Source organism: Mytilus californianus, unplaced genomic scaffold (assembly GCF_021869535.1).
Source record: "Mytilus californianus isolate M0D057914Y unplaced genomic scaffold, xbMytCali1.0.p SCAF_3, whole genome shotgun sequence".
Lineage (NCBI taxonomy): Eukaryota > Metazoa > Mollusca > Bivalvia > Mytilida > Mytilidae > Mytilus > Mytilus californianus.
Genome location: NW_026262679.1, coordinates 43,883,405 through 43,910,483, shown reverse-complemented (window position 1 = coordinate 43,910,483; position 27,079 = coordinate 43,883,405). Strand labels below are relative to the sequence as shown.

The 27,079-nt window shown below is 33.1% G+C and overlaps 2 protein-coding genes across 6 annotated transcripts; both read right to left on the bottom strand.

Moving 5' to 3' along the window:
• Positions 1 to 1,083: 1,083 nt before the first annotated feature.
• Positions 1,084 to 5,968, bottom strand: LOC127734639 (tripartite motif-containing protein 2-like). 2 transcript variants are annotated; one of them, XM_052244624.1, is made up of 3 exons: positions 5,817 to 5,929; positions 3,760 to 3,870; positions 1,084 to 2,376 (listed from the first exon to the last, which is right to left on the bottom strand). In XM_052244624.1, the coding sequence occupies exons 2-3, from the start codon at positions 3,794 to 3,796 to the stop codon at positions 1,235 to 1,237; spliced, it is 1,179 nt and encodes a 392-aa protein (XP_052100584.1). In that variant the 5' UTR covers positions 3,797 to 3,870; positions 5,817 to 5,929; the 3' UTR covers positions 1,084 to 1,234. The 2 variants fall into 2 exon arrangements, with proteins under 2 accessions (XP_052100584.1, XP_052100583.1); XM_052244623.1 differs by lacking the exon at positions 3,760 to 3,870 and having other exon boundaries at positions 5,817 to 5,968.
• A 2,957-nt stretch (positions 5,969 to 8,925) lies between these two features.
• On the bottom strand, positions 8,926 to 19,297 carry LOC127734640 (tripartite motif-containing protein 59-like). 4 transcript variants are annotated; one of them, XM_052244626.1, is made up of 3 exons: positions 18,937 to 19,297; positions 12,056 to 12,171; positions 8,926 to 11,189 (listed from the first exon to the last, which is right to left on the bottom strand). In XM_052244626.1, the coding sequence occupies exons 2-3, from the start codon at positions 12,132 to 12,134 to the stop codon at positions 10,162 to 10,164; spliced, it is 1,107 nt and encodes a 368-aa protein (XP_052100586.1). In that variant the 5' UTR covers positions 12,135 to 12,171; positions 18,937 to 19,297; the 3' UTR covers positions 8,926 to 10,161. The 4 variants fall into 4 exon arrangements, with proteins under 4 accessions (XP_052100586.1, XP_052100587.1, XP_052100585.1 ...); XM_052244627.1 differs by lacking the exon at positions 18,937 to 19,297 and adding an exon at positions 14,857 to 14,970; XM_052244625.1 differs by lacking the exon at positions 18,937 to 19,297 and adding an exon at positions 13,074 to 13,161.
• Positions 19,298 to 27,079: the final 7,782 nt, after the last annotated feature.

Sequence of the window (27,079 nt, the reverse complement as noted above, 5' to 3'; positions counted from 1 at the left end):
GAAAAACCCATACCGTATAGTCGGCTATAAAAGGCCCTACTCATCCTAGTTTTTTTTTCTTCTTCTTCAAATAAATGATTTTCTAAACACTAAAAGTGTTGTCATTGATTTTGCATTTGTCTTCAACGTTAACTGCCACGTGTCTCCATACTTATATTTCCACATCGTTATGAAAAATATTTGATACCGTCATCTTTGACAAAGTACTAAAACACCATTTTGAATAAATAGCAATGAAAAAATCCATTCAAAATTACATGAGAACTTTTTTTAACCTTTCGTGACATCTAAAGAAACGGATAGCGACATAAGACACAAAACTCATTACAAGCCTTTTTTGTGCCAAGTATCAATCCGTTAAATCCCAGTTAGATATAAAAAAAAAATGAGTGAAATAAAACGTGTGTCTGCAGACGGAAAACAACGACTTCGACGAATTAATCATGAGAATGCCATACCAAATTTCAATCGCATATATTTTCGGTTGTGTAAAATAAAATTACGTTTTTTAACTGGTGCGTACCTGCCAAATGTTACATGTATTCCAGAGTCAAGACTTAGTTTAAGCACACTGAATCGGCATTATACTTTTACATTACTACAAATATGTCGATAATACATATCGTAGTCCGCGTACCAGTCAATTTAATTATTGCAAGCCAATAAATCAACTTATTTGACTAAACTGTGATTGTAACTTCCACACGCAAAGATAGTCCAAGAAGGTTTTAACATTTCTATAATTAGAGCCATTTAGATGATGATGTTCTATAATGTTTTAATATTTTTTTTGTGTCGTTGGGTTGCTGTCCATTGACGTGTACTGTGGATTCATTATTATTCGTTGGATACCAATTTTCGTGGATTTCGTGGGTACAGGTGAACCACGAAATTAAATGTTCAACGAATAACAAATGTTCTATAGGCTTGTATGCAGACTTCAGCAAAACCACGAAATTAAATATCCACGAACATGTAAGTTTTCCTTAATCCACGAAAATTGGTACCCACGAAAATAAATGAATCCACAGTATACCACACAACACTTTTTATTCATATAGATTATTCATACAAAACAAAATGTCGAATTAATACCTTTATTATAAGATGAATTTCTGGATGCCTAAGCTTAAAATATAGGTAAATATAGCATGTATAGTAAATGCAAGCAGTCATGGACGAAGTTTATTATGACCAAGAGTTTAAGGCAAGAGTATGGATAGTCCAAATTATATCATGGTCGATAATAGGAGTATCGATACGGAGTATAACTACTGCTTGTAGAGCTTGTAGTGCTTGTAGAGCTTATAGAACTTACAGAGCTCCTGGACGATTCCATTCTGGTGATAATATCACCGTAATTCTGCAATCGATTGGAAATATATTTCTCATCACGATCATTGAACGTAAATTTAGTGATTATACCATCGTCGATCTCCCTAATTCTCAATGAGCTTGGGGGTTTGTAGTCCGATATATTTTGTGTAACTTTGTACATTTTCTCAACATTTCCTTCTTCTTTTAATTTCTGTAGTTCTTGATACTTTTCACCGACTTCTTCAGTTCTTTTATCGATTAGATCGATTTTTTCTCGGAATTTTTGTTTCTCGTTACCAACTTCTTTTTCTGCCATGGCGATAAGTTGTTTCTCTCTCTCTTCTAATGCGGCTCTCAGAGCAGCAAATGATCCTCTAACCTGTTCTACTACGTCCTGTTCTGCCTTGTCAAATGTTTCAATTGATTGTTCCAGCGTCTCACGTTTCTCTTTAAGACTAGATTTTTCAGATTGCAAGTCGGACATTGCTGCTTCTACAATTGGAGTATAATGCTTCAATGCACCGTCTAAATCTCGCACTGTATGTCCTTTGGCTTCGGTATGATCTAAAATAGTGCAATCACGACAGATTGGCTTAATACAACTTTCACAAAAGAAATTGATCGGTTGTGTCTCATGTATAAAACAATATTGTACGGTATGTCTGTCTGTATTACTGAAAAAGTCAAGAAGCTGTATGACTCGGTGGTCAGTTGGTAATTGTCGTAACCCTTCTTGTGTAGAAATGAAGCTTTTAGAGCACTGAGGACAGATAATCGTCACTGCGTTTGGAAGATCGTCAATTAAGCTTCTTCTATACTCAGCTTCAGATATAAACATTTGGATGATGCAGATACGACACAATGTGTGATGACATGGAAGAAGCTTTGGTTGGCGGTCGTCATGATTGTAAACTTCTTCACATATGATACATTTAAGGAATTTTTCTACGAAGGAGCACTCTTCTAGTACGATATTTCGTTTAACATACGGTGAACTGGATTGACCACTGAACACCATCCGCTGATCCAGGTTTGTTATGATGTTTTCAACAGACTCGTCTAAAAATAAAACGTAAGTTCAGTTAAATTGATAATTTATTAAATTTTAATGATAACTCGTCTACATACAAATCGTTTTACCAATCACCATATATAACCTTCGACTCTAAAGAAATGAATTTCACATGCATTATATACGAAAATTTCCGAAGCGTATAATATATAAGTAAATTTTGGTATGATTAACATACAATGTAAACAATGAAAATGAATTCTGAATTTAGTGATGTTTTAAAAATACAACATACTTATTTTAAAGTTAAGTGATTCCTTTCAAACGTAAAGTTCAGTGATTCCTTTCAAACATGTATAGTTGATCATTTATTTTAGATGAGGTGTTCAACAATTATCTCACATCCTTATCAATTTACATGTATAGTCTGCCGTTCCTTGTCGATAAAGCGCATATGTAGATGTAAGAATTTCCTGACAAAAGACCTACATGCATAAATATCCACAGCACAAAATGTATATCTCTCTTTTCGAATGAAAATTTAAACAACTTGAACATCTTTTTAGTTTTATGACCATCACCTGACCAATGGTAATATACCGTGTCCTAAGTAATTCATACCCTAATATCAACCACTAGCCTTTCCTTATTCCAGTCAAATTAAAAACTCAATGTCTAGACCCGTAACGTTATATAACATTAAAACAATCTGAGAAATTTAAAGATTGTGAACATCGTGTGAACTATTCAATGGAAATGAATATAAACAAGACAAAGTGAAGACATGTATTTCATAAAAACATGCAGAGTGTAAAGGTTAAAGTTAAACATTCAAGCACATAAATTTTCATTCTAGACAAGGCGATAAGGTTCATGCACAGAAGAATGAAGGCATTGACAAACTTTGCTCTGCAGTAAGCTGCAATGAATAAAACTCAGTGGCGCAGGAGTGGACTAAAAAAAAAGGGGGGGGGGGCAGAATTCAGAAAGTGAGAAGTAAAAAAAAACAAACCAAACTTTTCTATCGTCTAATCTGCTAATAGTCTAGGAGTTGGTCGTTGCATCTCATCTTCCATTTTTTTTTTGACAAAAAGGGGGAGGGGAATAATATTTCGCCCCTACCCTCGAAATTTGGGGGTGTGTGATTGCCCCCTTGTCCCTACTCCCCTTCCCTGTCTCCTATGCCAGTGAAACTATATTTCCGATGATTGCATGCATCTTTTTTGCTACCATTAAAAATTTGTTTGCACCTTTAAAAAAACAAAAAACAGAAAAAAAGGGTCTACCAAATATAAAGTTTCATACTATCGTAATGCAGAGTTGCATTGCAATGTGGTAATTTTAACACCTACACTACCATGTTCATATCAGAAACCAGGAAACCGCAAACAAACAATTTTTTAAGAGTAGCCTTTATAAGTGCTTTTTACCTGAATAATTAAACTTTTTCTGCGTAGGAGATATCATTTTATTCTCAATGATTTTAATTGGCACATGTGTTCATTGAGAATTGTTATCCCTCTTGTGCTACAAGCTTAGGTCTGAAAAGGTTATATGATGCAGTAAGCTTCAAAGCAAAACTCAAAAACAGAAAAAATAACAAAAGCTTAAGTTTTAAAAAGTTTTAATTTAAGAAGAAAACTGTGGTAGCATTTAAATATAAGTAACGATTGTCAACAAAATCTGAGGGGACAGACATTTAATTATAAATGGATTGGCATTACAGAGTAATGTATTTGGATTATTTGTCATTTGTTCTTAAACAAAACATTTTGATACATTTCACAATAGAAATAGATTTTGAATTGAAATTGTCATTCTGATCCTAACCGACCTTAGGGAACTAAAAAAACTTTATGACGTCTCGCTCAATCTTTCAATTATCATTTAGACATATTCTTCGCGGCTAGTTATGTTCTGTTCAGATTTAGATATGTAGAGCGTCCAGTAGCTTTTATTTGCCTATAGCAAACATTGACTGAAAAAATATCTAAAGAAATCCATTTTGAAATTGCTGAATTTACCAAAAGTAACTAAAATCCTGACAAAATAAATTCAGATTCTTCAGACCGGGCTTAAGATAACAAACGCTTGGAGTGTAGGCAGTGGCGGATCCAGAAATGTTTTCAGGGGTGTCACATATAAGAACTTTCACAACAATTCAAATATAAAGGTCATTCAGATTTACAGAATTTATTCCAAGTTCATTATTCTGTCTACAAGCGAAAGTGTATAAAAATAAAATGTCTTTCTCTTAGCCTATATATTTTTTTTATTTAATGTGTGTTTACTATTTCTACTAGAAAATAGAAATAGAGGGGCGACACATGTAAACTGTTTCCAATGTAAGATTGTGTAAATAATTAGAATAACTCGATAAAAAGAGGAAAATAAACTGATTTTCTTTTAGTGAAAATAACAAAAGTTGCATGCCCTAAGATCCGGTGACTTAGATCAATCAATATAACGCAGTTCCATCTCCTTAATGGTACAAGAAATGTAAACTCTTTGTTTAACCATTTCTTAAAAATTTGTCTTGACTACATTTATTTTTATAAGTCTTAATGTTCTCTACTCTAAATCATGTTACATTATACATGTATTTTCTTTGATTAGTAATGTCTGATCATTTTTCATATGTAACTACCATGTGACATGTGATGCAAAAAAATGAATGACAAATAGACAATGCAAAATGTCACCAGGTGCAACAATAACACATTGTCATTATTACAGCATGTTTAATCGCCCTTAAACATATGTACTGCCTTTGGGGGAAAGAAATTAAAATTTTAAAAGTACTCCATAACTGAAAATTAGTGTTGGAGACCAGAAATTATACACTCCTCTCGTGCTATATCTTGCTCTTTGTACATTTTCTAAGAAATGTATATATATGATCATATTAGTATTTTTCGGATAAAGGTTTTGGGTTTTCAAAGTTTGAGCCATCAGTCTGACAGGTCTGTGTATCGGTTTTAGTGTTTAAGCCTCTAACCAAATGCACTTATTACGTGAAGGAAACACGGCGCGCTTACAAGGTCAGTCGCTAGATCTTGTCAATAACATAGTTCTTATTTAAGAAACAATTTATACTGTATTAGCTCAATAATCGATTGAGGAATATTGATAAAATAGTTTTATCACAATTAAAAACAAAAATTCTGGAATAGAACGAATTTACATGTCAGGAGATTTAACCACGATATATTCTATCGATCAATCAGCAAGACTAAACATTGCTACGTAAAATTTACTACATGCGGTAAATGTATGTACAGACAAAGGAAATCATATTTTGAAGAAAAAAATATTTACCTATCTTTATATCTACTACATTACCGAAACGGGTCAACTTATTAGATATATATATATATTTACTGTAGGTCAACATTGTACATGTATACACTTGAGGATAAATATAAACAAAAGATTTATATAAATGCGCATATTATTATACCCAGTGGGTAGGAAGAAAACTACATACCTGTTGAAAAATGATCTTGAATCATAAAGGGCGGTCTCAGGTAACTCTCTCCTTTCTTCATCTATCATCGTCTATAAGCGTTAGTGTTTTCCGGTACCCTGTGGGCACTTTAGGTTGACTGCGCATGCCATGAATTTAAGAATTTAAAAATATTGCCATCGTCTGCTTTTTCCATTGATTTAAGGCTAATATGGATAACACGTAACCGTTAAGCCCCAGTACCCACACACAGATTGTTATTTAAATGGAGGGTCTATATGTTTAATCGTACATTATATTTTGATATCAGTTCAAAACAGTCTATATTAGGAAACGACTTTCAAATAGAAGCAACGTAATACATAAACAGATCTTTTGGTCATGAATATATAAAGCAAATAATCTTCACGTCTGATCCGGATAGTTTGTCTCAAATATCATAATTTTTCTTTTCTTTGGTATTAATATCTATTGTATACAGATAGCCCTTTGGGTTTTTTTTTTTATCTAGAATACATTTCCTCAAAATTCTCCATTTATTTTAAAGCATGTTGACTTTTAATTTATGCGATATTAGTCAGTGCAATAAAACCGATTATCGCTTCGTCTGTGGTTTTTCCTAAACAAAGTTACGATCCATTACATCCGTACCACTGATACTGCCATTGTCTAGATAATCTGTAGAATTCTGTCACTCTTCGTTCTCTGACCATAACCTCAGTTGGAATTTCTACTTCGTTTTTCAGGAGTCGTCTTGTTTCAGTGTTTATCCGAAGCAATGCTCTTTGAATTTAGAAAATAAAAATAAAAACATTATACTGTTATATAAAAAAGTGAAGATATCTTAAAATGCCAAGAGAAGAAAGATTATGCAAAAACTTCAAAAAAAAAAAACAAAAAAAAATGAAAATAAAATTCATTTCTTTTTATATTGTGATATTAAGAGTAACATTAGAAAAGTTTATTTTGATTTTTGATAAATGAGAACACACACTTTATAGCCTTGAATGATACAGATAAAATTACATATATCCTCAACCCAAGATCACACATTCAGGTAAAAAAGCTTTGGTCCTTTTTTAAACAGTCTATAGAAATGAGAACAGGGAAATCTTGAAATATTTACTTTTATATACATTTAATAAAGGATCTTGTTGATATTGTTTATTTTCATTTTGTTATGTTGTGCTATAAATGTATTGTGTAATGACAATAAAGATTTGAGTTTGAATGAATTTATTGAAAATTATGAAATTATGAAAACATTTCTCTACATACTTAATTACCAAATATTTGTTAAAACGAAATCCATATTAGCTAAAATGAATTACTCCTTTGAAGTTTAGATAGTTGAGAATAAAATTTAGATCAGCAAAGGAAAGGCTGTATATTGTCAGATTCTAAATTTCTTTAAAACAATTGTTTCTCGAGTGAAGCAAATTTAATCTTATATGTAATTTCTATTTTCAATGTGTTTTAAGCAGGAGAAATGAGAGAAAGTGACACAATGGATGTTTTTGTTGTGGTCTTTTTATTTAGTATTCCTTCTTGCAGATGACATTTTTTGTTTATAGTATTGTGCATTATATAGAGCTTGTCCTTTGGTTGCTTATCTCAACATTGGCATATATATAATTTTACTCATTGTGCATCATATACATGTAGAAACAAGTGTATAACAAGTAGCTATATAGTTAACTACACAGAAATTCTCTTTTTACTATAAACCAATAGTTGCCAAATATGGAAAAAAAACTTACCAGTGCAGTTGTAAAATCTTTTTATAAATGTAGTGTACACATGCTTTTGACAGATAAACGGAGTCACTCGAGTTGAATGTAGAGGCAATATTCTGATTTCGGTTAACATCATCAACATCGTAAAGTATGATATTATGATTTGGTGCTCGTTATTTTATCTAATTCGCCTCTTTTGCATTAAATTTGCATAAAGCTAACAATTTTGAGGATTTTAAATTTCCTTCTATCACTCTTTCATTCGTACAGGGACCCAGAATATTTTTGTAATTTAGTCGTTGTCATCGAAAGCGTTTGTCCATCAGACTTGTTGCATCAAATTTGAAATCATGGAAGACGTAAAACACGTGACTTCTATATTCACGTAGAATAGGTACGACAAACGATCTCTGTTGAAGGTACCAAAAGGTTAAATGGGGCGTGGATGTTCACAAGGAATCCTCCATTGCTACAGTACAATCCGTGTCACATCGGTTTGGGTGTGCATGCAGGATGTATTTATACGCAGCAATGGCTTGTCTGATTGATTGATTGATTGTTGGTTGTTTAACGTCCAGTTGGCTGATTCATTGATGATTAATTGTTGTTTGCCTACAAATGTAACATCCAATGGTAAATAAGTCATGCTTATTCAGGACTAGAACAATAAATCCAATATGTTCGACGCTTGCTTGCAGAATTATATAGGCAATTGAAAAAAATACGTAGTAGAGGATTCGGAAAAGATGAGCAGCTTGCTACGTATACCAGTTTCTGCAAAGTGACTCAACCAGGATAAGGACGGTCAATTTAGACTGCCACTGAAAAAAGAGGGTATCTTGTATAGGGGCAGACATTTTGCCTTGCAAAAGGTAACCTACGGACTCCTCAAAGAGTTGATAGAAGATTCTTTAACGTGCAGCGTGAGCTTCACGCCTACACGAGGCATCTCATTTACCGCTCACGTCCTGGCGGTTGTGACTGTATTTATATATCCCGCAAAAATAGACGCCCTTCTTAGCATAGGTTTCATTCCAAGATGGAAAAAGTTCAGGAATGGGACATTAAATCCGAAGCCTCGTGAAAGGAAAGTCACACACTATTTGTAGGTTTATGAACGCTTGCAATTTGTACCGCTGATGTTAATACACCAACTTGTTTATATGTCCCTGTTGCAGTGCAAAATTTCTGCTTTTCCAAGATACTTTTTTTCTGTTGCAGTCAAAATTGTCCGCCATTCATCCCAGTCGAACATTATAAAACTTACCTATATGATGTATCGTTAATATGTTCTCGTTTTGAATACGCATGAGATATTTGCCACTGGATTATAACGTTCTGTGGAAAACAGATAAACGTAACAATACAAAGCAACGAGATGAATAATACTGACGAACAATGACTGATTTATACAAACACAATTTACAAGTGTATCAACAGTTCATGTACATTTCATAATTTGAATATAAGCAGTTTAAGCTTAGACCAGCATTAGTGAACAAGACTCATAATTGGTATAAATCTGATATACCAAAGCGAGTATTAGGTGGAAGCATAAAGCTGAAAAAAACCAAGATACTGATAAGGCTGACTGTTAGAGGAAATGTCGTCGCTCATTTACTACAATAATAGAAATTCAAAGTTTTTTTTTATAAAAAAATTATATGTTTTTAGCCGATATGACGGTTTTCTCCGTAAATCTGAAAAATGTGTATTTTATATGACGACATAATTTATGGTCATCTTTTTTTAGACTACCAAAAAAGAACGGTACGGCTAGAAAAATCTGACGCCATCCTTTTCTACCAGGCAAGACTTTAGAACAAGCGATCCATTGTAGTAGATATATTCAGATCATAAAATTACCAAATGAATTTGAAAAGGGACTAGAGTGAAGTAAGACTGCTTAAATTTGTGTTAGGAACCTCATGATTCAATATATAGGTCAGGATAATGTTATTACAAATGATCAATGATTTATAGCTCAAGTATAAAATAAAGTTACAATGGCACAACTGGAAATTAATAAACTATAAAAGTTGTATGAAAATTTTACTTCACAGAAGTTTTCATATCCGCACCATATATATAATGAAAAATTCATGGATTTTTTAATATATAAATAAATATCGGCAAGAGATCATGCGTAAATATGAATGAATAAATAATATTTTAAAGGTATGAAGCGTATCTAATAGTTTTCCTTGACATACATGAGATAACTATGAATAACAATCCAATAGCATGGAGATTTAAAAGTGTACGTGGGCCGTTAAATTTAAGTACAACACTCCTCGAGAGTAAACATATTTCAAATTGATTCATAAAAATCAGTCGAATACAACTATACATAAGAAATTGTTCACACATGTTTTTGTACTATTACTATCTCTAAAATTGAAGAGTGTATTAAAGAGGTTAACACGTTGTTATTAAAGCCGTTTTTATATCGTTGTGTTGCCCCAAAGCCTCTCCTGTCTCAATTTTTTTCAAGCAAGAACATGCATGCTATCAACAGCACCTAGAGGACAATATGTTTGTCGTGTTGTAACATTAAAACCTTAATTACTAAAAGCAAAATTGAAAGCATTTTGCGATGATTATACAGTTAAAATTGATATTGTCAAGGATTATTTGAAACTGACATCTCCAAATACACTTATATTTGACCGTACATTGTTTTCTGCTCTACTGTTGAACTGAAAACTCACAGCAAAGTCTTTTGTAGCACGAGAAGGTTCGGGGATTTCTACCTTCCTACCTAATGCCTCTCTGGCAGACTGATGGTGAGTAAACATGGCACTTATATCTTTATTGTCTTTGGCGCCTTTAAGATTGTTCCTGTCCTTTGTCAACAGAGCTTCTCGATCGTGAACAATAGCCAATTGATCTCCAATTTCGTTCCGTTTCTTGTCTATTTCATGCTCTGACATATTAAATAGTTCACGTTCACGTTCATCAATGGCATCTCTGATTCGATCAAAAGTTTGTCTGACCTGGACTGCAAGCTCTTTTTGAATTTGTTCAATATTTTCTGCCGCCTTTTCAAGCGCTTGTTTCTTTTCTTCAACGGTTTTGATAGATTTATCCATTTCTGTTATAGTTTCATCCAAAACTGGTGTGTATTTTTTCAAAGCTTCTTCTACGTTCATTACGATGTGACCATCCTTTTCTTTGTGATCAAGCACCGTGCAATCACAACAAACAGGTGTGATACAAGGCTCGCAGAAAAAATTTAGAGGTTGCATCTTGTGTTTTGAACAATACTGAACATCCGACTTTCCGGTTAGTTTTATGTAATTTAGAAGCTCGAGTATTGTTGTGTCATTTGGAAGGCGTTTAATGTCTTGATCAGAACATATAAGTCCATCACGGCAAGTTGGGCAACAAATTTTGACTGCCATCGGCATACTTCGAAAAGCAGATGTTAAAGACTGTCGATACTCGCCTTCGACTCGAAACATCTGATTCAGACAATCTAGGCAAAATGTATGATGACAAGGCAACATTTTTGGCGCCTTTTCATCTTCATCGTATACTTCACGACAAATCATGCATTTTAAGAAAGTTTCTTCGAATCTTTCTTCATCAAAAACTATGTTTCGTTTTCGGGTTGCCTTTTGGATATCATCATCAATTGTTGTAGTTTCTGAAGAACCTGTAACGAAAATAAAACCTTCACTGTATAGTTTATAACTAACTTCCAAAAAATGTCATTTGGTTTGGGGGGTTATTTTTTATGCCCCACCTACGATAGTAGAGGGGCATTATGTTTTTCGGTCTGTGCGTCTGGTCGTTCGTTCGTTCGTTCGTTCGTCCGTATGTCCCGCTTCAGGTTAAAGTTTTTGGTCAAGGTAGTTTTTGATGAAGTTGAAGTCCAATCGACTTGAAATTTAGTACACATGTTCCCTATTATATGATCTTTCTAATTTTAATGCCAAATTAAGAGTTTTGACCCAAATTTCACGTCCACTGAACATAGAAAATGATAGTGCGAGTGGGACATCCATGTAATATGGACACATTCTTGTTTATGTGGTTTTTTATAATTATATATAGTTGCTGTCCCATTGACGTACACATCATATACGGGGTATCTTTATTTATAGAATATTTAAGATTACATTTGACACAATTTTTCTCCCACTGCTACAACATAAAATAACGCAACGTCTATGCTTTGACTTATAAAAATGCATGATAACATGCAACATTTTACCGATTATGGGTATACAACTGCATGTATAAAGTGCTCTTACTGATCAACTACTATTTCCGACTTAACAAGTGGTTGATAGTATTTCAAAAAGGTTTGCTTCTCGTATAGACGTTTGTAATTTGACTTAATTAAAGTACATGTGTATACAATATACTAATTTGTCTTATTAAAATCATATTGCGCAAATATAACTTTGTTCAACGTCGTTCTTTAAAAGTTGATTGATTGATGGCTGCTTAACGTCCAGTGGAAAATATTAATGTATGTTCAGGACGAAAAAAGGGATTAGTTTCTAAATTATTTACCGTATGTGGTTGAATCATCGTCTTCAAACTGTTTCAATTTTTCGTCTAGTTTCTGAGTATCTTCTTCTTCTTCCCCCATTTCTTCAACGGTTTCTTCCTCCTGATTTTGTCCTCTCCTGTGAAGTAAAATTTATGAATCTTCTGTTATTATACTCTGTCTAGATTTTGACAATATTATATATTTTGATGTTAAACCCCAGGCAAACAATGTTACAGATTACACAGTTTTAAATAACTTGTGTTAGACAGTCTAAAAATCAGATATGGATCGAGAAATAGACGAGCATATTAAAAAGGTTCTCTGCATGTAAAAAAAAAAAGTTCTAAAAGACAGTAGAAAATATGCCTATGATACAAGGCTTCTGGGGGTGATGTTAAGTTCTAATATTTTGTTTCACACTTTCGTACTCAATATTTAATATCTCGTCCCTTTTTCCCCGAATGTGACCTACCGAATTAGACTTATCACCGGGTTCGAACTAACATGAGCAACACGGCGGATGCCTCATGTGGAGCAGTACATGCTTACCCTTCCGGAGCACCTGAGATCACCCCCAAGTTGTGGTGGGGTTCGTGTTGCTCACTCTTTGGTATTCTATGTTGTGGTTTGTGTTCTGTTGTTTGTCTGTTTATCTTTTCTTTTTGTACATGGCGTTGTCAGTGTATTTTCGACTTATGAGTTTGAATGTCCCTTTGGTATCCTTCGAATCTTTTTTTCTCATTTTGAGAAAACGTAATTCTCTGGTAATAAAAGTAGAATGAAAACGATTTGGTTACTGAAGAAAAAATGATACAGAGAGGTGTATGTATTAGATTAGAAATTTATGTAGTTTCACTGTCTCAGTACGGGATGTTCAATCCTCTAACTTGTCCTTGAACTTTTTTTTTACATTCCGAGGTCACTCAAGCAATTTAGTTGTAAGAGTTCACGCTATAGTTGAAAATAAATAGTTACAGTACCTCTGAAATAATTCGAAGTAAAACTGTGAGACGCGTTTTTTATTTTAAAAGAACTTACCACAAATCATAGTACGTCCTATACATAATAACTGGCAAAAACTAAGCTCCGGGGTAAGATGTGAACACATACAGGTTTTGTTACGAGAATGACATTCTTACATGGCGTATATTACTCATACAATGTATTAGATTGGACAACGAGAGATTAAAAATTTTATAAGATTTAAAGTATAAATACGTGAGGTCTTTACATATTTATGTTTAAATTTGTGACAGTACTCCCACATCGGGGCAGAAAGTATGTAGCCTTTGTCATGACCCTCATAAACAAAACATTTCTCATTGTATATGTGTATTTACTTATATATGTATTTTGAATGGTGTTAATGTTTTAAAATCAAATAAACAACAAGAAGTTCAAAACAACTATTTTTAAAAGTAAGAAGATACTCCTCCTTTTTTCCAAAGGAGGGCAAATAAAAATTTGAAGCTGAAAAAAGGACAGACATTATCATGACCAAACGGAAGAAAAAGATGGTGATTCGAATTAATTATCTGTAGACATCATAAGATAACATACTAATGTTAAGACCTCTGCACTTTTTAGATGCATTTCTGGTAAAATATAAGGAGATGTTGTAAGATTGCCAATGAAACAAGGAACTATCCACCAGAGTTCAAATGAAGTGGAAGTAAGAAATTATAGGTCATCGTACGGACTTCAACAATGAAAAAATCCAATACCGTACAGACACTTACAAAAGGTCCCGACATGACAAGTGTAAAACAATTCAAACGAGAAAACTAACGATCTGATTTATTTACAAAACATAACCGAAAAACAAATATAATACTGATAGACATGAACCAACGACAACCATTAAATTACTTGCTCCTGACTTGGGACAGGCACAAACAGAATGTGGCGGGGTTAAACATGTTTATAACACGGGACAGTGGTGTAAAAATCAGTTGCAAAAGGCTCCACTCAATAGATCGGTTCTTAACACACACACAAAACTAACTAATATAAAACCAATAAAAACAAAGCACCGATAAAATAGTACTCGTAGTTTCTGAAAGCTAGTTTAAAGCTAACTACAACTATTAAATAAATCATGTTCTCCCAGACTTAAGTGGTCTCTTAAGTTTTTTTTTAAACTGGTTCGTTCTCATATCGTTTCACATCATCATGTTTTCGCCCAAAGTAGGATAGAAGAAACATTTAGTATCATCATTTGGGTGCACATCTATCTTCATCCATCGATTTGAAAGTTCGCAAAGCCATCCTATTTACGTGTACTTACATTGTGTTTTATTGCACAAATTAAATAATGGTGAACACTGGTGAATAATGTCCCTACCAAAAGATTTTCTTATTTTTTTTTTTATGAAATCGATGAAAGCATTACGTATTCGTTACGGCCATTTAACGATACAATAGTTAAACTTTTGTTTAGATTATTACATAATAATAGTTAAAGGCATGTTTTATCAAGTTTTAAAAACTTTGTGTATAAGCCTGAGTATCACTAAATCTCTGTAATTTTGGTCGCTGGACGTATAAATAACCCTACAAAATTGAAGTACTTTAAAAGCAACAGAAATGTATCCTGTTATCAGACTAGATATAAACATCATTATTTGTCGACATTCAAATATCGCATCCTTCAAATATTCAGCTGAACATGTAAGTGCCCATTTGAATCATAATAAAAAAAATCCGATAATAATCTGTAGGCCGTACACGGAAAGGGGTAAACGTTGCGGTTTACAAAACCACATTAATCTGTAGCAATTAATTTGATCTCAAAACAACTTCGCTCCAGACAAAACCATACCTTAATTCGTGTCCTTTAATTCCCAAATACACCTTGCTTTATAACATAGGTCCCTTCTCCACATAACCAGCTATCAAAGTGATGGTTTAATTGTCAGTATGTAAATAAAATGATACAGTAAAAATGCGGACAAGACTTGAGGGGACGTGATCCAGAGAAGTGTGCCAAAATTGTGTCAAATGAAAAAAAGGTGTTGCCCTCGTTTGACTATTAGAAGTACTACTTTTAACTTTACCCTGAGGATATTATCGTCATTATCTGTTATTAACCCACAAGGACATAAAAATATATTTTATTTTTAACTAATAGCCGGTATATTGATTTAAAAGTATTTATTACCGTTTGATTAAGACATTTGTATGGACAGTGTTGAGTTTAAAATTTAAATGGTTGGTTTTAATGTAGGAAATGATTGTAACATTTTAAACGAACGATCTTAAGTTACGTTTGTTCAAGTTTAGAGTGCATCAAAATAATTTGCAAAATAATTATCCGTGATTTTTGTACAGTTAACAGATTATGACGTTTTGTATTGTATATATTTGTGTTCGGTCTTCTCAAATTATTCGCATAAAATGTATATAGTCCAACAATCTTCGAAACTTTAATTTAATTATTTAAAACTATAATATAATAATTAATCTTTGTTGCATATCAATCGATTTTGTAGGATTCTTTATTTCAATTCTGTTGCCATCTTAGATCTTTAGTTCGGTATATGTACAAGGTAATTGTGTGTTCCTGTGACAAAATACAGCCATAAAAAAGTATATGTCTCATTTGGAATTTGTTCATATAGCTAAACAACATTACAGACTTGTTTTAAACAAAAAATATATAACCTTGCTACACACTGTATTTACCAGAACGTTTTCGTAAACTTATAACCAACAGCATTCAAGGGGTTAAACATCTGCTTAAACATATTACGCACAACTGTTGAATGTCAAATTTACGTGATATAATATATACTTTTGCTGATCAATGAAGATAAAACGAATAAACGAGCAAGAAAGAAAATGCACGTTTGGGTCAGTATTGGATGCAAAAATTTAGTCATACTTTTTAATGTGACTTACACATTTTTTGAAGTATTTGTCATACATTAAAAACTTTCTGGAATATAAGAGGTATCACGAAGACAACCTTTTATTAGAAAGTCAGCCTCCGGTTTTAGAAGATGACGTAAACACAAATTTAAATCACAAACAAAAAACTGACACACCTTCACATAAAAATGTCCGCTGGATTATGTACTTTTATGTGGAAAAAAAAACATGTATAAAAATATTTTATGTGTGTGCATTCATGCACATGTGAAGTAAATACATTTTTAAAAGTATGAAGCATATAACAATAGAAAAGAAGCCAGTTATGTCATAATTCAGGTTACAAATAACCGCATGCACTTGATGAACAAAAGCAAAGAAACGTTCCTTTGACAGCTCGTCTTTTTCAGTAACAGTGAAACCTTCAATTCGGAACAAAAGATCACACAAAACTGCAACGGTTTGAGCGGAAGTATGTATGCTAGATGTTGAAAAAGGTACCTCTGTACTTTGAAGAACACAGATGCAGGGTAATATTTTATCAATAAATTACAGACCACAACGTTCAACATTACTTGACTGGGAATAATGCATAAATATGACAAATAATTCAAATACAATGTTGTGTATAACATTAAACCATAGAAGTATACCTCTATGTGTTTCCTTTATTAATCTATAAAATGCCTTACATGCATATGCTAATGTTAAGCGGACCGGACCAATATACCTACCACGTTCCGTTTAGTTTTAACATAGATTTAAATATATCTATGGTTTAATCACGAGATACAACTGAAACCAGACAAAGTGATGCCCCCGCACTCCCATCTGAAGTAACTGTATTATAACAAAGTCAATGTAGGACTTTCTTTGAGATATTATTGTATCTGGGAGACACAAATGATACCCCCACAGATGCAAAGTTTTATTTTAAAATACACCAAGTTGAGCATGGGAGCACATAGGTCTATGGTTCACTGTAGTAGGAGTTATCCGGAAACGCTATGAACCTCTAATGCAAGTATATACTCCAAAAATGACAAAGTTCAACTATCTCCCAAAAGAGCAAATATCAATAAAAATGAAAACCCTGACCACATGCACACCTTCAATATATGTACACACAGCCAGCAAAGTGAAAACTTCCTAGCAGTCAAACTGTAGGAGGAGTTATCCGGAAATGCTATGCACCTTTTATGCAAGTATATACTCAAAAAATGACAAAGTTCAACTATCTCCCAAAAGAGCAAATATCAATAAAAATCAAAACCCTAACCACATGCACACCTTCAATATATTTACAAACAGCTAGAAAAGTGAAAACTTCCTAGCATTCAAACTGTAGGAGGAGTTATCTGGAATAGCTATATACCCAATAATGGGACGGACGATTGGAAGGACGGAAGGACAGACGAAAGGACGGACGGACGGACAGGGGTAAAAAAATATGCCCGCCCCCCCAACTTTCAGTTGCAGGGGCATAAAAAAGATTGGACATGGGTTTAGAAGACCAAAATTGCAAATAATAAAAACAGAAATTAGATGAAGTGGACATTTTTTAACACTAAGTCTTCTTAATTTGTCGATAGAAACGAATTACATTCCGACACCATATGACCATCTAAAAAATCCGTTTGTATACAATCAGAGACATATACATGTATTAAATGTCTACGATACAATTATTTTGAATTGTCATAAACGATAGTACAGACTTTGAACGGCTATCGGAACGGGGTGTAATAGGAAAACATCAAAATCTGCTGTATATGATTACAAAATCTATTATATTGCAATGACAACATAATTCTGCTTTACACGATTGCCATATGTTCCATTTGTCGTAACCATAATCCCGTCCTCTTTTCATCACCGTATTAGACTTGTCACTGAAGTTGTACTTGGCGCGTATGATGACACAATTGGTGCCACACATTGAGTATTACTTTATCTGCTTACCCTTCCAGAGCACTTGAGATCAATCCCGGTTTTTGTTTGGGTTTGTGTTGCTCAGTCTTTTAAAAGTTTTCCGTTGGGTTTCTTATGCTGTTGTCATTTGGTAGTTTTTCGGTTTTTTCATGGGGTTGTCAGATTTTCATCGACTTATGAGTTTGAATTTCCATGATTGGTATCTTACACATCTCTTTTCCAAAACACCAGTTATCGGTTTTCCCGAGAACCTACCGTACCGAAAGCTGGTAATAGGGTGTCATTAGTTTTGTCATACGATTTAAAAGATCATGCAATATCGTAAAGTCACACACTGAAATAGAAATACTACACAGGCACGTTATTTCACTTCTATATTGATTTATTAGATTATTTAATTAATCCAGTTTACAATATACATACATCTACTATCGATGTGTAGGTTCAGAACAAGGCCTATAGATAAACGTCGTCCTTTTGGGGGAAGGGGTGTTAAAACTATGTGTTGGTTTTTTTTGTGTGTCTAGGATAGGAAGTTTTTTTAAAACACCGCCAACAAACCATCCTTTTGATACGAATCGTTGTTGGAAATTCAGATCATTGAAACACATAGAGGTATTGTGTGTCTTCATAAATCAACAACGAGAGCTACATTGTAGGAGAGCAGACATTGGCTGTGTATTCGGATCTAGTTTAATGTTTATCATTATGATTCCAATAAAACGGACATAAACAATTCAGGAAATACTTCAAACAGTCAAAAGAGCATCGCAGTTGTACAACGACCCATATTAGAAATCTACCTTTTGTGTGTATCGATATAAATATACTCTATTGATTAAATATTTTCGTTAGTCGCATTTTTGATAAACTTAATATCCATGCTAGTATTTTTACATGGCTATATGTAAACATAAAGAGATGTTAAATGTTTGTATTCCAGTTTGAACTAAAAACAGGTCGCTTGTGGACAAGTAAATATAAATACCAGTGCAAACACGCGTAATTTAGGGTTAAAATACACAAAGAAGATACTCCCACCTTTTGATGTTTGTACCAAATTAATAATAATCTATTTTTTTACATTGATAACTCTTACCTGGATTTTACCTGCGAATTGTGTATTTTGTAGAACTGTCCCGTCACCACTTTATAATATGTTTCTCATTCAATACTCAGTAATTAATTCAACTTTTTTCAGAATCGTTGTACTAATTTTGAAAGAGTCATTTAAGCATGTTTAGTCCTAATTTTGAATACACATCCAAAATCAAGAATACGAATTTTGATTGGTCTATCGATTTTAATTAGGTCATCACAACATAGGCCTGCAGACAGTGTTAGAAGGCTCTCGATGGTAAACAATCTGGTATCCGCAATTAATTTTGAAATATTTTACCACTTAAATAGTATGCAATTAGGTGTATTGGCTAAAAAGTAAGTCTTCTAAACCAACAAATTGCCTTCTTTAAACAAATATATAGAAACATCCAGCCATTAATTGAGTGTAATAAGTTTCTTTCATATACACTACAAGTACGCTATGTACATATATACCTATATTATGCTGCACTCCCAGATATGATCGATTGATGAATCAATAGATGCTGAAGGTTAGGTTTAGTAAACATGCATATATTAGGGTGATAAAATGTTAATATGATATAAAAATATTACACTAAGTAGAGGGATACACACTTCTCCTAGTCAGTATTGAACTTCTGGTTTAATTCGCCTTTACATTAGACTACAAGGGTTGACTAGAGCATAGACATATAATCACATCCAAAAGGCGGATTAAGGGTTCTTGTGGACAGGGGACTCGGGCCTCGCTTTTGGAGCTTCATATATTGCACTCATAACGTTATTTTGCCTAGTGCCCTCCTTTTTTTTAAATCCTGAATCTGCACGTGCCCGTCTACATGCTTAAGAAGGGAGGGAGTGTGGCTGTGTAAAAGGGGGGGGGGGGGGTAAATAACGAGCCATGTCACGTTAAATCCGATGTCTCGTGCAGAGCTGACCATGCTTAAATCCAAATTTTAATGAAGGGAGAGAGAGAGCTCTCTGTTCTAGTCCTGAATATATGCAGGAAACAAATGGATGTAAAGCAAGCAACAATAATCAGTCAAACACACTGATTGGCCTGTGATAGATTTGGCTATTATATTTGGGTCCTGTTTAGTCATATAGCTCTACTCGTGTTTCGGTACATATACGTCCTTGGCTTCGAAATATTTGGCTTTGAGCGTTCCTGATGAAGGTAATCACGTAAAAGTGCTTCGGTGCATACAATTTATAAAGTGTAATGTTTATTTACTTCCACTAAATGCGAATTTTAACATACTAGCGCTCAAGGTAACAGTTCACAGGAACACCATGTCCTACCCGAGCACACAGTTGTTTTGAATCCAGTTTGCTCAGTCGTTTGCTCTTAATGCAAAATTACGCCTGCTTAGCGGAGAAGAAGCAATGTTTAGTTTTCTATTTTGTAAATTGGTAATTTCAAAATATATCTAATTTATTTATATAAAAGCAAATATAGCACAGATACCAGTTTAGTTATATAGAATAGAATATAATAGAATAGAATAGAATAGAATAGAATATTTTTATTTCCCAAATTACAGGACCCATAAAGGACATAAAATCAGATACAATTGATTTACATAATTGGTAACAACAACAATAATAGTCACTTGAAAATATATATTTAGTATATTAGCATTGGTCAGAATCAGAGCCAAAAACCACATATATATTGTGAATAAAAGAATAAAATTACATTATATGCATTCATTCTCAAATCATTTGCTTGACTTAGTGTCAATATGCATACCTGATCTCCTTAATTCAAAACAGTCACAAATATAACAACCCAGTTTTTCCATAAGAGTTACATTTTCTTGAGTCAAGAGCCATAAAAATTTAGAAGATTTATTTAAATTTTTAAAATTATAACAATTGTCAGATATGTATTGAAAAAAGTCTTCCCTTTGAGTATCATAAAGAGGACATTCAAACAAAAAATGAATATATGTTTTAATTAATACATCCTCCTTTACATTAGACCACAAGGATTGACCAGAGCATAGAAATATTCGGTATTTATATATCCCGCTTTCGGGCATTTTGTTGTTACTTTCTTATACGTGTGGATCCGGTGTGTCATTTTGTGCTGAGTTGTCTGTTTGTTTCGTATGTGGTTTGAATTCTGTATTTTCGGTACATTTCACATATGTCTTATTTGTCAGTATAGACGAGTTACTCGTGGTTCGTCTACAGGGTCTTTGTTTTATGTTGTTTGTTTTCATGTGTGTTTACTGTTTGTTCTTACATGATCTTGCCTTATATTACAGTTATTTTATTTTTATTTTCTATATGTATGTAAAAGTTAAGATAGAAAATCAGCTACTTCGTTTATATGATTTTAGGTTTAAAGGAACTATATGCACATGATTTTTTTGTTTGTACACAGTTTTGATTTAGAAGAAAAACTGACATGGTTAGAAAATACAATAATAACACCATTACAAACACAATTCCATTTTTAATATTCTTGTCATAGAAATAAGAAGATGTGGTATGAGTGCCAATGAGACAACTCTCCATCCAAGTCACAATGTGTAAAAAGTAAACAATTATAGGTCAAAGTACGGCCTTCAACACGGATCCTTGGCTCACACCGAACAGAAAGCTATAAAGGGCCCCAAAATGACTAGTGTAAAACAATTCAAACAGGAAAACCATCGGTCTAATCTATATATATGGTATAGTCTATATAAAAAACGAGAAACGAGAAACGCTTAAGAACCACATCAACAAACGACAACCACTGAAACAGGTTCCTGACTTACGACAGGTGCAAACAAATGCAGCGGGTTTAAACGTTTTAACAGGCGCCAACCTTCACTCTAACCTGAAATAGTAGTGTAACATTACAATATAGAAAGACACACTATAAAATATCAATTGAATTGGCTTAACTCAATTAAAAAGACATATTAACAAAAACAAGTAAACATACACTGAACGAATAAATTTGATCTATGACACAGTGTCAAAAAGGCAACTATGACCTTGGACAAAATGGCGGTAAATAAAATAACGTACACAGGTAAATTAAAATTTAATAACTTTGTTGTTAGGAGTACGGAGATATTTTTTACAAAATAAATTAATTTGTTGTTCATAGTACGAGAACAGCATTGACAATTTATCGTCATACTAAATACTTATCAAAGGTGGTACATATCAAAAATAGTGAGACGAGATATAACACAAAATAAGTAAACATTGAATAACAAAAATGCATAACAAATTGTGTAACAGGTCAAATTAACACGAATGTACCAAAACAATTAATAATAATGATTAGAAAATACACAAAGTAACACTATTACAAACTCAATCCCGATTTAATATTCTTGTACGTGTCTATAAATAAAACAAATCTATTTTATTTTTAGAAATTTACCTGTGATAATATAAAAGTAAAAAAAAAATCGTCACTTTTTGTGACGTTGATCCATTCATGTGACGCTCAGTTTATATTTCGTTTGTGGTGTCCTGGTGTGCTGTCGTAAATTCATGGGAGGTGTCCGTTGTTATTCTGCTGTTTACATGTTGTAATGTACTATTATATTATTTATCTATGTATTTCTTTGTGCTGAGTGTTCTTCCGTTTGTTTGTACTATATTCCTGTTAAGTAGTGTTGTCATTTTAGCGGTATTTTTAACATTGCCATATAAGTGGGAGGTTTGGCTAGACATAAAACCAGGTTCAACCCACCATTTTTTCTTTGAATGTCCTGTACCAAATCAGGAATATGGCAGTTGTTATCAGACAGTCCGTTTCTATGTATGTTGGCGTTTGCTTTTGTTGTAGTTCAGTGTTTTTGTTGTTCCGTTGTTTTCCTCTTATAGTTGATGTGTTTCCCTCGGTTTTAGTTTGTTACCAGGATTTTTTTTTTTGCTAAATCGAATTATGACTATTGAACAGTGGAATACTACTGTTGTTTTTGTTTATCCTTGATCATGGCGAGCACGTTGTCACAAGACCAACGACTAAAAATAACGGAACAATTCGATTGGTCAATTTAAATTTGGAAACAACAAATTCCTATGTTGCAGTATTTTCTGTCGGAATAAAACAAATTTAAAGCTTTTTTTCTGCAGTTTTGAGGATATATTTTAAGCTTTTTCTTTGATCTTTTCCGAAAATGTTTATCTGAAAGTCGCTAAGTTTAAGACAAAGAGTCCAATTAAGAATTATGTGAACGGTATACAATGAAAATATCACATTATAAATGTTCTGCCTCAGATTAACGTTTTAGCTGGAATAACCTACCTCAGGAAAGCTCAAATCCAAACTTTTGAAAGCCGTCTGATATTTCATTTTTAATATAATTTTCTTTAAAGGGACCGAAAACAAAATATCCGCACGTTGGATATGCTTCCTTTAAATCTACTCAGACTTAAAAAAAATTAAGAGAAAACAGAAGTTAATTGATGAAACGATATCAGTTTTTGGTTTTTTTATGTCCCCTCTTGCAAAACAGCAAAAATAAGTAGGAACATTTTGAATGTAGCCAAGTACAGAACAGTTGTAATTTGGCCGAAATCCTTGTCCGCCAGTGCTCTGGGAAATCATGATGATCAGAAATAACCATTTTTTTCAATAACATAATTTACCTTAAAGACAGCAATCCAAGAACTATAAATCTACATGAACACACCCGCGACATCGCGGGTCCGTGACTGAATAAAGTACCTACGCCTTATTTTTAGCCTGGATTTTCAGTATTCGTATTGTCATTTGATAAAGTCATGCTGATTATAAGGTGAACCGTTTTTCTCTGCTTTTAAAATCTTTCGGTTTGAACCCGTCATGGTTTTCTTACTTCAAAATAGTAGTGGTACTCCAGATAGTGGAGGGAAGAATAAAGGAAGAACTACAACCGGAAACTAAATAAGACATTTACTATTGGTATCAGTATCGGATTCGACCCGGAACTTGTCAATTATTGGTAATATTAATTATGTGGAAACAAAAGGGCCTGGAATGGTGTAATTTTTAATCTACACCATTGTCCTATATTAGTTATATATAAAATTGTATTCTTTGAATCGTCGTTTTTGTGTCATGCCGGCTAACAAATTGGATCTCGTTATTTTAGTAGAATAGATATTCCAATGCAGATACTTATTGTGTACGATAATATTCGAGGTAAAGTAGGACTGAGAAAAAGTACCACGCAAGCGAGAACCTAATATGATTCCAAACATGTTTGACGGGAAATACATATAGTTCCATTAGGGGTCAATCATTTTGATATTCTAGATTGGCAAGACATAAGAATTTGGAAATAAATATTCTGGCCTAGAAATTTTTTCCCCGTGAGAATCCTCTCCCCCACCAGAGATCATCAAATGGCCGTCCCCTTATACACCAACAACATCGTTCGTAAACACCTTTAATAACTAAAGCCACTTGGTTATTCAAACTCAACAGCTTATCAAGTCTGTTGTACTCTTCAATATATCAGTAAATTCATGTTATCATTTCATTAAAATAAAATCGGTCAATTGGTCAATGTCTTTGATTTTATCTCAGATTTATGTTCTATATTTCACCTTTAAAACAAGATTATACATATGTTGAGTATAGAAGTTGTAATTTTGTACAAAGTATTTATAATAGACTATTTTTAAAAGTTATTATTGTCACACCAACCTTTTTGCACCGGGTGATAAAAGTTAATTCGTCTTCACTTACTGGGGGGTGGAGGATTTAAAATAAAAAAATTAAAAAACGTGACATGGTTGTAGCTGGAAATAAATAACCTTGCATAAAACAGGTTGAAAATGAATATTCTGCAACACAAAATGTAGGAAATAACTGCACAGAAGTGGAAAAATGAACATGCATAGCAAGTGAGATCAAGTGACGAAATCCTCCAGGCCACCCTCAGAATGCCAAATAGTTGTTCCCTTATGTATAAAGAGGTGTGCAAATTACTGATAATTTGTTAATAAATTTTTGCCTATAACTTTAAACCAGAAACATTCAACAGAGGAAATAACACAGTTGTATCAGCTTCAGTCATTATCGAATCTGAATGGTGCGATGTTGAAAATGCCAGCAAATGTCGACATGCAAAATTGGTCAATAAAAGTGTAGATGACCATCCATGTATTACACAATATAAAAATAAAAAGATGTGGTAAGATTGCCAATGAGACAACTCTCATCCAGAGATTAAATGACATAGAAGTTAACAACTATAGGTCATCGAACGGCCTTCAACAATGAGCAAAACCCATACCACATAGTAGGTTATAAAAGGCCCCGAAATGACAAATGCAAAACAATTCAAACGAGAAAACTCGCGGCCTGGTTAATGATCAAAACAATAAACGAAAAACAAATATGATATAGCAACAGATGACAACCACTGAATAACAGGCGTCTGATTTGGGACAGGCACATACAGACTGTGGCGGGGTTAAAGATGTTTACTGGCGCAAAACCCTACACTAACCTAGGACAGTGGTGTAACAGTACAACATAAGAACAAACTATAAAAATCAGTTAAAACGACAAGTATGCCGGGAATATCATGTTGTTGTCGATGTAAACGATATAGAAAACCCGGAATACATTTAGTAAGTTTGGCGTAGAAAAGTAACTTTTGTGCCTTTCATTTTTTTTATAAATTCGTATAATGTCGCAACCAACAAAGTGGCGGGAAAATCAAAATTAAAAATACAGAAACGCTTACACTATTTTGTACAAATCATTGTTAGCAGTTGAAAGATATTTTATGTTTGATTTCTTTCCATTGCTCCAGGACTGACAATTGTTAGCCATTTTTCGGATGACAGATAATTTTCCCTTGAAGTCCATGGTCTCGCACTAGTACAGTTTTACTTGTTCATCATAAAAAATGGTCATTATTTTGAAAGCATAATTTGTTTTTACATACTTCTGAAAAGTTTATCTTTCTATTTGCTTTTATTTCTTAAAAACAAGCAGTTACAAGTAACAAAATCGATATTGTAAATTGTTACATAGTCTTAAGCACAAGACAATAGGAGCAAAATAACCTGCTCATTAAATTATAGTTGAACGATACACTTTCACTGTTCATTCTTGCACTTTTTTTTTCTAAATAATAACAAATTTAAATATGGACTAAGAGCATCAAAGGAGTCTGAATCGCTCATATATATAATACATTACAATCATTGTAGACATTCCCAGATGTTTCCACCTTATGTTAAACCATGATGTATACATGCTTCTCTGAAATACAAGAGATCAAAGAGGCTGTGTGTAATAATTTTACAAGTGAGATTGATGACTCTTATATCGTATTTATGAGCATAATTCTTATCATCAAATTACATATGATATAAAGATGACACAAACTGCAATTATTAGTTTTTATTTTATTTTGAGTAGTTATCTCAAAGGCATTCCCATCTATCAATGTGCATCTTCATTGGCTAGCTCTTCATTGTACGTATTTTGAATCGACTCATTTGGGCTTCAGGTGTAATACAATGCACTTACAAAATTCGATGTGTGCAATGTTCTATCAAATGTATGTTCTATCAAACATTTGTCATCAAACAGAAATGTTTAGGATTAAATCAAATTTATAAATGTATGTGTATTCAAATCAATATCGGTAAACATTGTAAAAAAAATATGTTATTTTATTACTGATATTCAATTTCGCTATGTTTCATCTGGGAATAGTGTACTTTTAATTGTCAAAACTGCATATAGAATGCATTTTTAAATGAACGCAAAGAGATCTATGCTATTTAGAGTGTATATGATAATGCGAGAACAATCAACCTGCACAATCCAAATTCAGTTTGAAACACTCGTTTTCCTGAAAATCTGGCAAATTCGTTCCTTTAGTATTATAGATAATTATATTTATACAATGAAGAGATTCGTTCATCGACCAATGGTTGAATGGAAAAACTGTAATAAAATGTAATTTTGTTTAATGAAAAGTTGAGAGGACATTTCTGGCCATATTTTGACCAGTGCAGTGTTAATGTAGAAAATAGCGTACCATTATTCAGATCAGATATATCAATTTGATTAAGAAAAATCAAAGGTGCATTTTTGAAATCCACCTACTCAATGAGTTTCAGAATATTATTTAATTTTGTATTCATATTTAAGATAAATCTATGATTATGATTTATGATTTTGAATCTAT